Source organism: Chaetodon trifascialis, chromosome 2 (assembly GCF_039877785.1).
Source record: "Chaetodon trifascialis isolate fChaTrf1 chromosome 2, fChaTrf1.hap1, whole genome shotgun sequence".
Taxonomy (NCBI): Eukaryota; Metazoa; Chordata; class Actinopteri; order Chaetodontiformes; family Chaetodontidae; genus Chaetodon; species Chaetodon trifascialis.
Genome location: NC_092057.1, coordinates 23,849,787 through 23,862,722, shown reverse-complemented (window position 1 = coordinate 23,862,722; position 12,936 = coordinate 23,849,787). Strand labels below are relative to the sequence as shown.

The 12,936-nt window shown below is 42.8% G+C and overlaps 1 protein-coding gene across 1 annotated transcript; it reads left to right on the top strand.

The window, feature by feature from the left end:
* Nucleotides 1-450: 450 nt before the first annotated feature.
* Nucleotides 451-12,515, top strand: card14 (caspase recruitment domain family, member 14). Its single transcript, XM_070981771.1, has 20 exons — nt 451-908; nt 1,303-1,440; nt 1,532-1,857; nt 2,167-2,325; nt 2,466-2,585; nt 3,002-3,127; nt 4,349-4,498; nt 4,587-4,703; nt 5,017-5,117; nt 5,862-5,917; nt 6,145-6,208; nt 6,950-7,166; nt 7,244-7,370; nt 8,221-8,461; nt 8,615-8,678; nt 8,772-8,892; nt 9,032-9,196; nt 9,704-9,822; nt 10,965-11,080; nt 11,853-12,515. Exons 1-20 carry the CDS (start codon nt 695-697, stop codon nt 12,058-12,060), a joined length of 2,949 nt encoding a protein of 982 aa, XP_070837872.1. The 5' UTR covers nt 451-694; the 3' UTR covers nt 12,061-12,515.
* The last annotated feature ends 421 nt before the right edge of the window (nt 12,516-12,936 follow it).

The window sequence follows — 12,936 nt, the reverse complement described above, 5'->3', positions numbered from 1 at the left end:
GGTTAAACCCAACCTTATTTCCTTCTTTAACAGAGGACTTTGCACTTCATAGCTCAGTGTTTGCTCTCGTCAGCAGTGTGGTATGTCTGTTTGCTTTCCTGTGATCACAAATTATTAATGCGTCCAACGTTTCTGTGTTAGGGAGAGTCTTTTATTTATTAACTCCACAGGCTGTGGCTTGATCCAACAAACAAATGTGGCTGCACTCCTTAATAGCATGAGGCAGAAGTTTATGATTTGATTAGACAGTGAGTTAGCTGATGAAAGCAAACAAATGTTTCAAAGAGTGTGAATGGAAGAGAAATATGTGTGGCTCACTTGACTAATGGTTTTTGAGTGTGTGTTTGCGTCTGTCTGTCTGAAATGTGAGTGTGTGTAAGAGCCTGTGTTTCAGCCCTGTTTGCACCAGCATGTGTTAGTGCCAACCTCACGTCTTTTGTTGTTCTGCTTCACAGACGCCTTGTCTGACAGGTTTTCCTTCACACCCACACATAAACACACACATGCTTTGACACCCACGGGGCGTGGAAAGAGCCTTTTATAGTGCTTTTCTGCCTCTTCCAGTCAGCCTGTTGCTCTGTCTCCTCTCAGGAATGAGTCTGTATCTTTGCAGCTAAGAGTGTATGTTCGCTCCAGTTGTGGCCATCGTCTCAGCAGCAAGCCACCGTTTCTCTATCAAACTGACACACTAAGGATGGCAGGGGAGTGTGTTCCCGAGGGTCCAGACCTGAGTGAGATGGGTGAGGAGGAACTGTGGGAACTGATTAACGACAATCGCCATCGGATCTCCTTAGGGGTGCGGCCATGCATCTTGATCCCATACCTGAGGCAGGCCAGGGTGCTCACAGAGATGGATGAAGATGAGATCCTCTCCTGCCACAACCTCACCAACCGCAGCATGAGAACCAGTGAGATTTCTGACTGTCTGTCTTGTTACTTCTTGGAGTATAAAGAAGCTAATAGCCTGTCCATTGGGTGATGGATTACTGTGGTACTCTTTTAGACTGACAACTAAAAACTACTATTAGTAAGACTTGTTAAGCCACCTGACAAATTTTGAGAGTGTATTGTTCTGCTTACAAACACATTTTTCAAATTGCTGATCATGTAGAGAACTATTCAGAGAAATGAAAATGCAGTGCTTTTACTTCTAAAATAAGAAACTTATGGAAGAAACACTTTTTTTCTCCTTTTCGTTTGACCAATGATTTCATGAACTTCATGTCTTTAGATGAAGTTTGTTGATTCAAAGGTTAGGGTTGGTGTTGTGCATAGCATTGCATTGTCCTCTGCTGTATCCAGGCTATATGTTGGATCTGCTGAGGACACAGGGCAGGAATGGTGCTGTGGCCTTGCTGGAGAGCCTAATGATCCACTACCCGACCCTGTACACCCAAGTCACTGGACGCAAACCCAGCACTGAGCCTTCAAGATTCAGTGGTCAGTGGCTTTTATGTCTTCCTGCATTTTAAGGGAACATATCTCTTTGTTTCTCTTGCTGTATGTGTGACTTGTTCCCCTCTCCATACAGGCCTGATAAAGTACTCAGAGTTGACAGAGTATCTGGTCAGAGCAGTAACAGGGATGCAGAAGGAGCTCCAGGAGGCACGTTGCGAGGCTGGCAGAATGAGTTCACGCTGTACCTCCCTGGAGTCAGAGATTAGGCAGATGATGGGCCAAGAGGAGAAGTCCAGAATCCTTCAGAATGAAAATGAACGCATGCGGAGACACTTGTGTTCTTTGCAACATGAAGTCACCAAGCTGAAGGATGAGAAGTGTGACTTGTATATGCGCTACACAGCAGCCATGGAGGAAAAATCAGCTGTGAACATGCGCCTCCATGACCTCAATCTGCAGGTTAGTGATCCTCACAAAAGTCTGTTTCTCACCTTAGAAAACTCAGAAATACACAGAATGGAGGAGCTTTGCTTGAAAAAGTGACATCACTCAAGTAATCTTGGCTTGGACTTAGAGAGTACACATTTCAGTCCAGTGTTGATCCAGCGTTGTTAGGACTTGTCTAAATGAAAGAATTAAAAGTCATTTCTGCAGTAGTTTTTGTCACATTTTATAGACATGTATTTATTAATCCATGAATTGAGAGGAAATTATAGTGGAACTCATCATAGTCGCAGGCCCATCAGCATTGTTCTTGTGTGGTGGCAGGTGTATCAGCTGCAGACTGAGCTGCAGAAGGCTCAAACAGAGAATGAATTCCAGAAGCGACGCTCACTCAGGTGTGCGCCTTACGCTGACACTCCGCAACTGCAAGAGGAAGTCAGGAGTCTGCGCTGCCAGCTGGTTAAGGCGGAAAAACTGGACCCAGTGAGAATAATCACTTCGTCATTCTGTGCTGTCAGATAATTTATGTAGACTAGTGACTGCTTTCACTCACAATCTATCCACAGTGAAAGAGTCAGTAGCTACTTGTGTCTCATCTGCTGTCGCCGCTGTGTCTCCATCAGGCTCGTCAGGACATCCTGGCCCAGGACCTGGCGGAGGCCATAGGCAGCCAGGTGGAGCTTGCAGAGCAGCTCCGGTGTTACAGAGAAGAGAATGAAAAGCTGCTCTCAGAGAAGCAAGGAGTATGTATGTGTGTTTTTCTGGGTTTCAGTTGTCGTGGATCAAGAAATATCTTGCAAATTCAGCAAAACATCTATAATGACAAGGTGTCATTTTCATTATCCCACTGCCACACAGCACTGTAACATGCAGAAGCCTTTGGCCAGAGGGAAATTTGAAGTTAAAGCTATTTACTGAGCAATCTGTTTGATACAATAATAACATAAATCACCCACCAACGTGAAAATTACAGCGAGCAAACAGTACATAAAACTGACAATTTGAAAATAATGAGACATTTGTAAATACCACATGCCACCATTCCAGAGAACAGTTTCTGTGTGCGGCTTAAAATCCTGTATCAAATCCTGTACATCTATAATATATCCCTAAAACACAGGAGGCCACATTGGTGTAACGAGTGTGTATTTGCATTCAGCTCTTGGATCAGAAGGAGTGCCTGAGCCTGCAGGTGGAGCAGCTAACCCTGGACATTAACATGCACCAGCAGAAGAACACTGTGATTCAGAACCAGATGAGAGAGCTGCAGACAGAGAGAGACCAAGTAAGGAACTGATAACACTCCCGTCACTCAAACTTCTCCATCTGTGGTAAACATTAATTCCGTTTTCCAAGCAGTATTTTTACATTCTATTTATATGTTGTGCCTGGGGTGGATCCATCACATCACGCTGTTGAAAGTGTCAGCAGAGCTCTTGTGAAGACTATCAAATATCAGCCAGCTCTATTGCTTCTTCCTGTCTGTAACTCCATGTCGTGTGTGTGGGTGTTCAGTTATCTATGCCTCTTTGATTATGGGACGTTGTTTAGCCTGTCCCCTCCAGGAAATCCTACTCTTTTTGTCAATGAGCAGCATTAAAGTAAAAATATCCAACTTTTCCACTTACACATTTCACTCGTCAGTGTCATGCAGGAACAGTTTCCAGTTTCTTACTCGTCTTCCAGGTGCCCGTCTAGACATCACTGAGGCTTGTCCTCCAAGACGAATGAAATGAACGATCCATCCACACCTTAACAACTGTCAGGTGGCCCCAAGCAAGTCACATGCTGTAGCTGCCAGCTGCTCCACTGGAGCTGTGCTTTAAGCAACATCACAAGACTGTAATAATACTTGACAACTCCTGGATGTAATTAGTGGATCATACTTGGTGTATGATGTGTGACACACAGGTGCTGCATGAAAATGACTGGTGTTGGCATACCTTTCATTTAGAATAAAAGACAGGAATTTCCCGTACTTGTCTAGAAAATCCAACTTCCTAAATTTTGAAAAAACTGAACCAAACACTTGAAAGACACTGTGCTACATTAAGCATAGATTAGTGAATGAAGATATATGGAATTAAAATTTTCTATCATGCATTATGACCAGTGACCACTCAAACGATGTTCATGTACTGTTCCTTAATTGTTTTGTTCACAAGAATGTGTCAAAAGACAGAAAGCTGCCACCCACAGCCGCCACACTGACAACATCCTGCATACCACACAGCTTGTTGGCAGCAAAGCTGCCACATACATTAATACTGATTCATTCAAACAATGAATAGCTGAGACTTGCATTTCCACGTTTTGAGTTACAGGTGGTGCGTGACAAGTTATGCAACTGTGGTTGTCGTGACATTGCAGTTTCAACATGAGGCATGAACTCAGTCTGATTGTGATCTGCAGGAATAATAAACAAGGTGTCCCTGTGTATGTGCAGTCCATTCTGTGTAAAATAAGCATGGCGCTAAGTAAATATGAACAATACCCATGCTTCTAGGCATACCTGTCCAGAGATGAGGCCCAGGCCATGATCGCCCGCGTTCTGGCTGAGAAGGACACCCTGAGGTGTCAGCTGGTAGAACTCCAACAGCGGGTCTTCAGCCTTCACGTCAAACGCAGCCCCAAGGAACAACGCCAGAGTTGTGATGTAATTTCTCCCACATATCAACACAGACATGAAGACAATACATACAGGGTTAATAATGGTGATGCAGTGCTCTGTGTTTTTGCCATAGGAGAGTGAGATGAACTGGGAGACATCCAGCTGTGAAGAATCCCTGTTACCAGCTCGACGTAGACTTCGCCGCATGGACGCAGTCAATCCCACGTCACTCAGTTCCTGCCATTCAGAGGTATATGTGAGATCAGCCACAATTATTTTATTAGGTGCTGGGTATTGAGCAACACTTTCTGAACGCTGACCAAGTAAAGTAAACCAAGACCAATGACTTGATCTGACCAATAAGAATTGTCCGTAAGCCTTGTGCATTTTCGTCCTCTGTGCTACAGAGCTCCATTAATGTCTGGAGCTATTAAAAACGTATAAATGAGCCACACCATTGTACTTGATTACTGTGTTTTTCTTGATTATTGCACTTTTTATACTGTTATAATGTATATTAGTGTGTACATGCTGATCATGTGTATCTGTATGTATATGTACAGTGTGAGGATGCTGCAGTAAGTAGTGTCCGATCCCGAAACGCAGAGCCCCCCAGTCCAGAGTCTCTGCGCAGAAGGGAGGAGGCTCTATATGCAGACAGCAGGTGTGTGTGTGTGTGTGTGTGTGTGTGTGTGTGTGTGTGTGTGTGTGTGTGTGTGTGTGTGTGTCTGTCTGTCTGTCTGTCTGTCTGTCTGTCTGTCTGTCTGTCTGTCTGTCTGTCTGTCTGTCTGTGTGTTTCCTTGTTCCTATATAGTATGAGTCACTGTGTCTGTGTCATTGCTTCTATTTGAAAGTACATGTTGGCAGCACAACCACCAGGAAGGCTGACTTGGAAGTGTCATTGACCTCTGCATTCCTTTGTGCAAGCGTGATGGCATCCAGGTGGATTATTGATTCGCAGGAATAAGAGAGGCTTAACTACAGTCAGATGATACCAAGAGAGACGCAAATAAGTGCAATTAAGAGTACATTTCTAGAAAATATGACAGCTGCAAGCAGAGGGTGACGAGGAGACAGACAAACCCCAGTGAGAGCACACTGTGAATAGACTTTCTCAGTTTTTATGTTACCGCTCAAGGGAACTTTTGCATTCCCATGTTCAAAGTGTTTACGAAAGATTCAGCTCTGTCATCATCAGGCTTTAATTTTTCCGACCCATCAAACCAGTCTCTGTGTCGTAGCATGGCAGATAGTTACGTGACAACATTTACTTCTTTATTAAAATAACATCAAGTATGTAACTCAGCATTGTCAGTGTGTGTGTACATGTTTGTATGTGCCTGACAGAGGCACACAGAGAAATGTGATAGAGGTGTTCATGTGGCTGTTCTCTTTTTTCCCCTTGTAGCTTGGAAACAGCAGAGACTGATTCTCTACTGGATGACTTTGTGTTTCTCCCCAACGGTATGTTTCTAAATCATTTGAACTTTCTTTGTTTTGGTGAGTGTCTGCATGTCTGTCTCTCTGTGTACAGCTGGTGGTGGTTTGCCGTTGTGTGGCGTGACCTTCGTCAGCTATTGTTCAGCACTGAACCCTTGCCAGGGCTGTAAAGTGACACATTAACTGTGCCACATTATTTCCAGGGAAACAACCTTGACACCAAATCATTAAACAGCCTCTCTTTTGTTTAGTGGGGAGTGAAGATAAGCAGACACCCAGGCTTTCGTCTCCTAATGGCTCCAGCACTGAGCACGGGTAAGGCGGTCCACTTGTTATAAATAAAGAGTCTCATATTACTGAGCTTTTTGTTTTTTCTGTTTTTTTTTGTTTTTTTTTGAATACAACAGATGGCAGTCTGCCTGAAAGTGTGTGATATACTGTAAACTGAAGGCCTTGCAAACCCTTAAGATGCTCATAAATTCAACAGAGGGTAATAAAGGTTATTTATCAGTCATCATCGCTGGTCAATTAAACACAGATTACCGACCTGTAGTGCTAACTTAAGTATACGGTAAGAGTTCATTTAATGCAATCTGAGTGTGGGGCAGTGTTTCAGTGTTTTCAGTCGAATCCAACACTAAACCATGAGTAAGGGGAAATGCTGACTCTCACATTTATAAGAGCACTCCTCCACTTTGGCACTGTGCTCCTATAATAAAGAAGTATCGAAATTGATGCTGCAGAATCGGAGATATTGCCTTTTTTTATTCCACACATTATTCTATTACCTTACATTACCTCCAATACAATTCAACCACTAGCAGTTCAGTGGGAGATTTCGGTGTGTTATGCTAATGATGGCTAATGCAGCCACAAGCAGAGATGAGAAACAGGCTAAAGAGGTCTGATAAGCTCACTTCTTTCTCTGTCCTCACCCCAAATGACACTAACCCAAGTGACATCGCTTTTGTTCCCTTTTATTAAGATGCTCACATTTTCCTTTCTGTAAATGGAAATTAGGATCCTCACAATGATGAAAATCTACTCTCTCATCAGGCTGTCAAGAACCTCAGCCCCTCCCTTCCTGATGCGTTCTCGTCCAAAAGCAATTCGTGTCAACGGCCGTGTGCTCGGCATCTCCTTCCAGGGGGAGGCACTGCTCAGCCAGCTGGCAGTGATAGGAGGCAATAAGACGGGAGTGTTTGTGCACAAGGTGACAGAGGGGAGTGCCGCCCATACTGTTGGCATCAGTCCTGGGGCACAGATAGTAGAGGTGGGGTAAAGCGTTTCTAAACACTTTTTTTTTTATAATTACTCTGCCTACATGAAGGTGTTTCTGTTGTTCTACAGGTGAAGTATGAGCAGAACCAGAAGGCTCTGAGGATGGTTCTGGAGGATTCCACTTTAGAGGAAGCTATGTGGGCTCTTGGCCAGATTACAGGCCTCTGTCACCTTTCCCTTCGGCCCAGGCAAGATGGTATGTCCCACAGCATGTACATAAAACTATTTTTGCTCCTTGTAACCAAGATGGTATGTCTCATCATAAATCACTCCAGTTTGTTTTAGCAAAGACGTTGCATTCCAAATATTTCTCCTTTCTTGAAGCCAAAAGCATTCTAAAACAGTTTATATAAGACTACATTTCCCAGGATTCTTTCTTCACCTTCAAAACAAGTTCCACTCTATCTTCAGTGAGCCAAATTAAGTTACTGCCTAACTCCAGTACAGTGGCACTGGTCAGTTTATGCTTATGCTGCAATTTAAATATCGTGAAATTACATAATAATGGGGAAAAACAAACGAGTACAAAATAATGCATCTCTACAGTTTTTCTTTTTCAGAAAAAAAAATTGCCTTTGCTCACACACATACACAAACATATGTAAAGACACATTCAAGTGCAAGGTCAATCACTCATACACACTGTGTCTTGGCATGATCTGGAAATAAAAGTGAGGCCTGTCGACAGTAGACTTTAGTGAGTGGTTGATTGGTTTTAAAGGAAGAATCCCCCACCTTGCCAAGCACTTCACAAAGCAGATCTTGGTATCGTATATTACTTTTCTCAGTCCATTTTGTTGTGTTGAAATATTATATTCTATATTCAACCCCTACATCAAGAGAAGGTGGCATTATCTGTCAGTCCATCACTTGTTTCAAACCACTACACGGTACTTACTGATGGTATTTACCAGTCTACTGTAGGAAGATAAGAGGGTGAAACCTTTAGTAGTTACAGCGTGTAGAGCAAGTGAAGGCTTTATAGGTGATAATACATGCAAATCTCTAAGATATAAATATACAAGTGTCCACCTCTGTTTGGGCAGAATATGAGACGCTGCTGCAGCACCTGCAGAGCTGTGAGACATCATCTGGAGACTCCTTCTACGTTCGTGTCAACATGTCCCTCCCTGCTGGCCCCAATGGAACCCTGGCTGTGTCCTGCAACGACATCCTGCATGTGACCAACACGCGGCCCGCTGGCACTGAGGACTCATGGCACGCCAGCCAAGTTCATCCCTGTCAGCTGCTGGACCTCCAGAGTGGAACTGTGCCCAACTATTACAGGTTGGTACTCTGATGCAGAATATAGCATCAGTTTAGTTTTTTTGTCAGCCAACACAGGTAGGGAGCCAGAATCATTAGAGAACTTGAAGGGAAATGAAATCACTGCTTTCAGTGCTTGAAACTGAACTTTGTAATGATTTTCTGATGACACAGGGCACAGCGACTTCTGATTCGAGCAATTGAAGACATGAGCTTTCAAGCAAAGAAGTCTCAGAAGGTGAGAAGAATCTAAAACACTGCCACCCATTGACCCATCCGAAATTCCACTGTGTTAACTCACTCCTGGGAATATCCGTCTCTCTCTCACCAGGTGTGGCGTGTGGTGCCCCAGAATAAGGAGAAGGCAGTGAGGATTGTCAGCACCGGGCGCCAGGGCAGGAACCCACTGTGGGTCAGCGTGGAGGATGAAAAGACCAAGAGTACAGACTCAGGTACAACAGCCTGCAGCAGCACAGTCACAGATGTACAGTTGCTTTACTGCCTCTCAAATCATCTGTTTGATAAACATTTTTATTCATTTCGCAATGAAAACGTTTACTTTTCTCACATTGTGTATTGTTTCCTATGCAGGTGACACATCTGCAGCCAAAAGTTGTGTATCCCTCATGCCCTACACTCTGGTCACCCCCCACTACCCACCCATCTGCAGGCCTGTCCTGCTGTTGCCCAGCGTCCTGGGACGCATCCTGGACAACAAGTTGGCAGGCTGGCAGGGCTTTCAGCTCTGTGAGCCTGGTAAGAAACCTGGCACATGCTCCTGCTGGAGCATGTGCCATTGAAGACAGATTTTTAGATACAGACACACTTTCCTGTGCTGACAGATAAGTCTGTTTGAGTTGACAGATCACATGTTTTTTGGTGCAAACCAGGAAGGAAATTTTGTGTACTTCGTGTATAAATAGTAATAAACATGATGGACGTTATAAAGAAAGTAAATGCTAGCCAGCTTTCCCTGCAGTGAATTCAAATGAAAGTTTAATGATCTTTGTGGGAAAACATGATCATTACAAGGACTGGTGTAAGAAAACAAAAATACATGGCCGCAGAGTAAAATTCAGATAACTTACCAAATTAATGTGATAAGGCCACTTCTACAAGTAAAAATGCCATATCTTCATGTAGGCTTTGAAATGTATTGATGAAAACACACATCATTCTTTCATGATTGTATCATGTGACTTAATGAATATGATCACTACATTGATTCTCCCTCCTCTTCCTCCCCACTCCTCTGCTCTACAGAGGTGCTGAGCTCCAGTGAGCATGCAGCCAAGCTGCAAAGGTCTGAGATCCTGGAGGAGTGTGAGCAGGGAAGAAACTGCTGCTACACTCTGCAGAGTGTTGAGAAAGTCATGAAGAAGGTCAGAACATTCGACACAAACACACATCTTATATTTGGACTCTTTCAGTAGGGAATGGAATGGTGTCAAATAAGATGGAAAGGAAATACAGAGTATGGCTGTTAGGTTAGCTTCCTTTTTAGTCCCTTCAAGCAACACTAGCGGTGCTCAGGGGATGACAGTGTTGGATGATTGGTTGCGTCACTGCTTTTGTCCAGATGAAGAGTGATGAATAGGAGTCATTCTCACAGTATCTGTATGAAAAGCTTCTCCTTCAGTTCAGGAACTCCCTGCAGACGTCTGAAGGCCGCAGGACACAGACTGCATGTTGGGAAATCTGCAGCCTCAGAGCGCAGTCATTAGACACGACTGTCCACCATGTTCACCTTCATTAAATCTCACACAAACATTGCAATATCTGCCTGTGGCTGCACATTTGTGGTGCTGTTTGTGTCCATCCCTTTTTTAAGCCAAGTAATCAGAGCTCGGCTGTCTGTACTCGTGCCACATTTCATATGTTTGGGGAGAGCTTGCCAACAATGAGCTGTGTGGCTCTGCATTCATCTTTCATTCTGCATCTTGATGCCACAAATGATAAATCATCTCATCATCGTTCTTACCAGTTCTGGCCAGTTCATTCTTGTTTAGCCCCTCCCTAAGTCTGTCAGTGAGGAGTTTGCATGTGAGGAAGTGATTCATTGCCATCGCTTCACCCTGGGAGTGACCAGGTCCTTCACATGCTGCACAGAGAAGAGATTTTCAGTTGTTCTTTTGAGCAAACTTGGCATTCTACTATTGCCTCATGGGACTGAACCACCGATGTTTGTGATTCATCCTGTTGACATGCTTTCTTTGTTTTATCAAGTTCATTTTCCAGCGTTGTTCACTTGATTATTTTTAATGCACTTGTGGGAGAATGGCAGCTTAAAGTTCTTTAGATTTCATGTTTTACAATAAAATCTTTTCTCTGTGATTGGAATTAAAATTTTATCTGTAATACCATTATCATGTCAAAATGTTTAATTGTCCACTATTTTAATTTTTTTTCATTTATTTTAATGTGACATCTTCACAGATGATACATTAAAATACATTTCACTTACTATAATATCGCTGCTCTTAAAAACATCCTCTGTACATTCCATGTACTCCTCATCCTACAGGGGATTCACTGTGTGCTGCCGTTGGGGCTGGACTGCGTGCGTAGGCTGCACCGGGCTGAGATCTTCCCTATCATCATCTTCATTGGCCAGACTGCTCGGAGTGCACGTAAAGTGAGGTACACTCTCCTCCTTCTTCCTCAAACAAGAGCTCAAAGAGCTCTGCTCAATGTTCATGACTCTGACATCACACATTTGGATAATCACTGCAGGCACTCAGGTACGGGAATATGTACTGATGACTTCACAGATATCTGCCCTTATATTGACCTTAAATAGTTACTGTCACACAGTCAAACTTATTGAAGAGGGACAGAACAAAATATTGATTTGTTGATATGTACTGTACAGTAATTCCTCTTTGGTCACTCGTCTCCTCTGTGTCTGATTTCATGCTGTAGTGGAAGTTTGCTTTGTCTTAATACTCAACAGATTTTACATCCTATCTTGTTAAACAGTATGTGTGCTGTTTGTCTGTTACTACAAATCAAGAGGGACATTTTGACTGTGACTGAATAGTAGTAAAAATTAAATAGAAATAGTTCATAATAATAAAATAATAGAGCCTAACAGGAGATTTTCTCCTCTTCCATATTGCATCCATTAAAATGATGTCCACTGAAGACAAAGAGAATAAAGGCATGTCCTCTTGTGGGTGTAATGTGTTCTGCTCTATTAATGCTGCTGTTACTGGAAAAACTGCCTCCTCTCTGTGGGGATTTCTCTCAGTTCCAGCTACTTCTTTAGAGAGACCTGTTCCCTGATGAGGGACTGACATCAAAACCTGACATTCAGTGTTGATATTTTAGAGAAAATCCACAACCAAACCACCAACAAAAAGATCCAAACTGATCTTGTGATGCATGTCTTTCGCTCCTCCCACGCTTCCAGGTCAAAGCTGCAGCGTCACGGCCAGTCAGAGGAGCAGCTGCTGGCGTGTTCGAGGAGCGAGGAGCCGCTGCTGGACAAGCTGCCGTGTCTGTATCACAGCGTGGCTCCAGACTCCTGGTGTGACCAGGCCTCCCTGCTGACCAGCCTGCGCACCATCATCTGGGAGGAGCAGAAGAAGATCGTCTGGGTGGAGCCTGACTTGTGGTGAGAGGAAAGAAGACACAGAAAATATACAAAGAATAAGATTTATGTTTTCTCTAAAGACTTTTTGTTAACATTATACAGTGTTGAGAATATATCAGAGGAATATAAACAAGCTTTACAAGACATGTTTTGTAAACATGAGTATGTATCTATGATACTATGAGTAACTGGGTGAACGAGGACTCTCATACTGTTCTATTTACTGTACTTTCAAAGAGTGTATGAAGCTGTATCATTAGTCACTGTACCCAGAAACATTTTCCACATTTTGTTGCCTCCCTTTTGAGGCTTGTGTTTAAGTCAAACACTGGTGTGAGGTATCTTCTACAACCACAAACATTTATCATTAAAACATACTGTAATGACTTGTATGTACTGTATCTCTACAATATGTTGTAGTCAGTCATTTCCCACTATGAGGGATTGTCATCATCTTCTTCTTCATGGTGCTGCCCAGCATCCATAGTTATTCACTGTCAGCTTTTCGCTAACTTTTCATGCCATGCTTTTGAATTTCTGTGAATTTTGTGATTTGCTAGTGGTCTTGCTTGATGTTTTTTATTTTCTGTCTCACTGTCCACATTATTAAAAATGTAGTAAATTACTGTTTTCCAGTTTATTTCGTCCATGTTGGGGTCAGTGCTTGGATTAAGTGTAAAAATCATATAGAAGCTTAGTTTAATAACTGTTAATGTAAATATGTATGTTTTATTGATTTTAAGTGAATTCACTGTGTTTTTTATGTCTGAGTTTGCGCTTTAATGAGGACAGACAACAAGTCATGAACAAAGAGTTTCTGTGATGTCAGGGGCTTCACCAAAACAAAGATTTCATTCATTCCTTATTAATATAAATATTCTATTCAGTTTACACATATTAT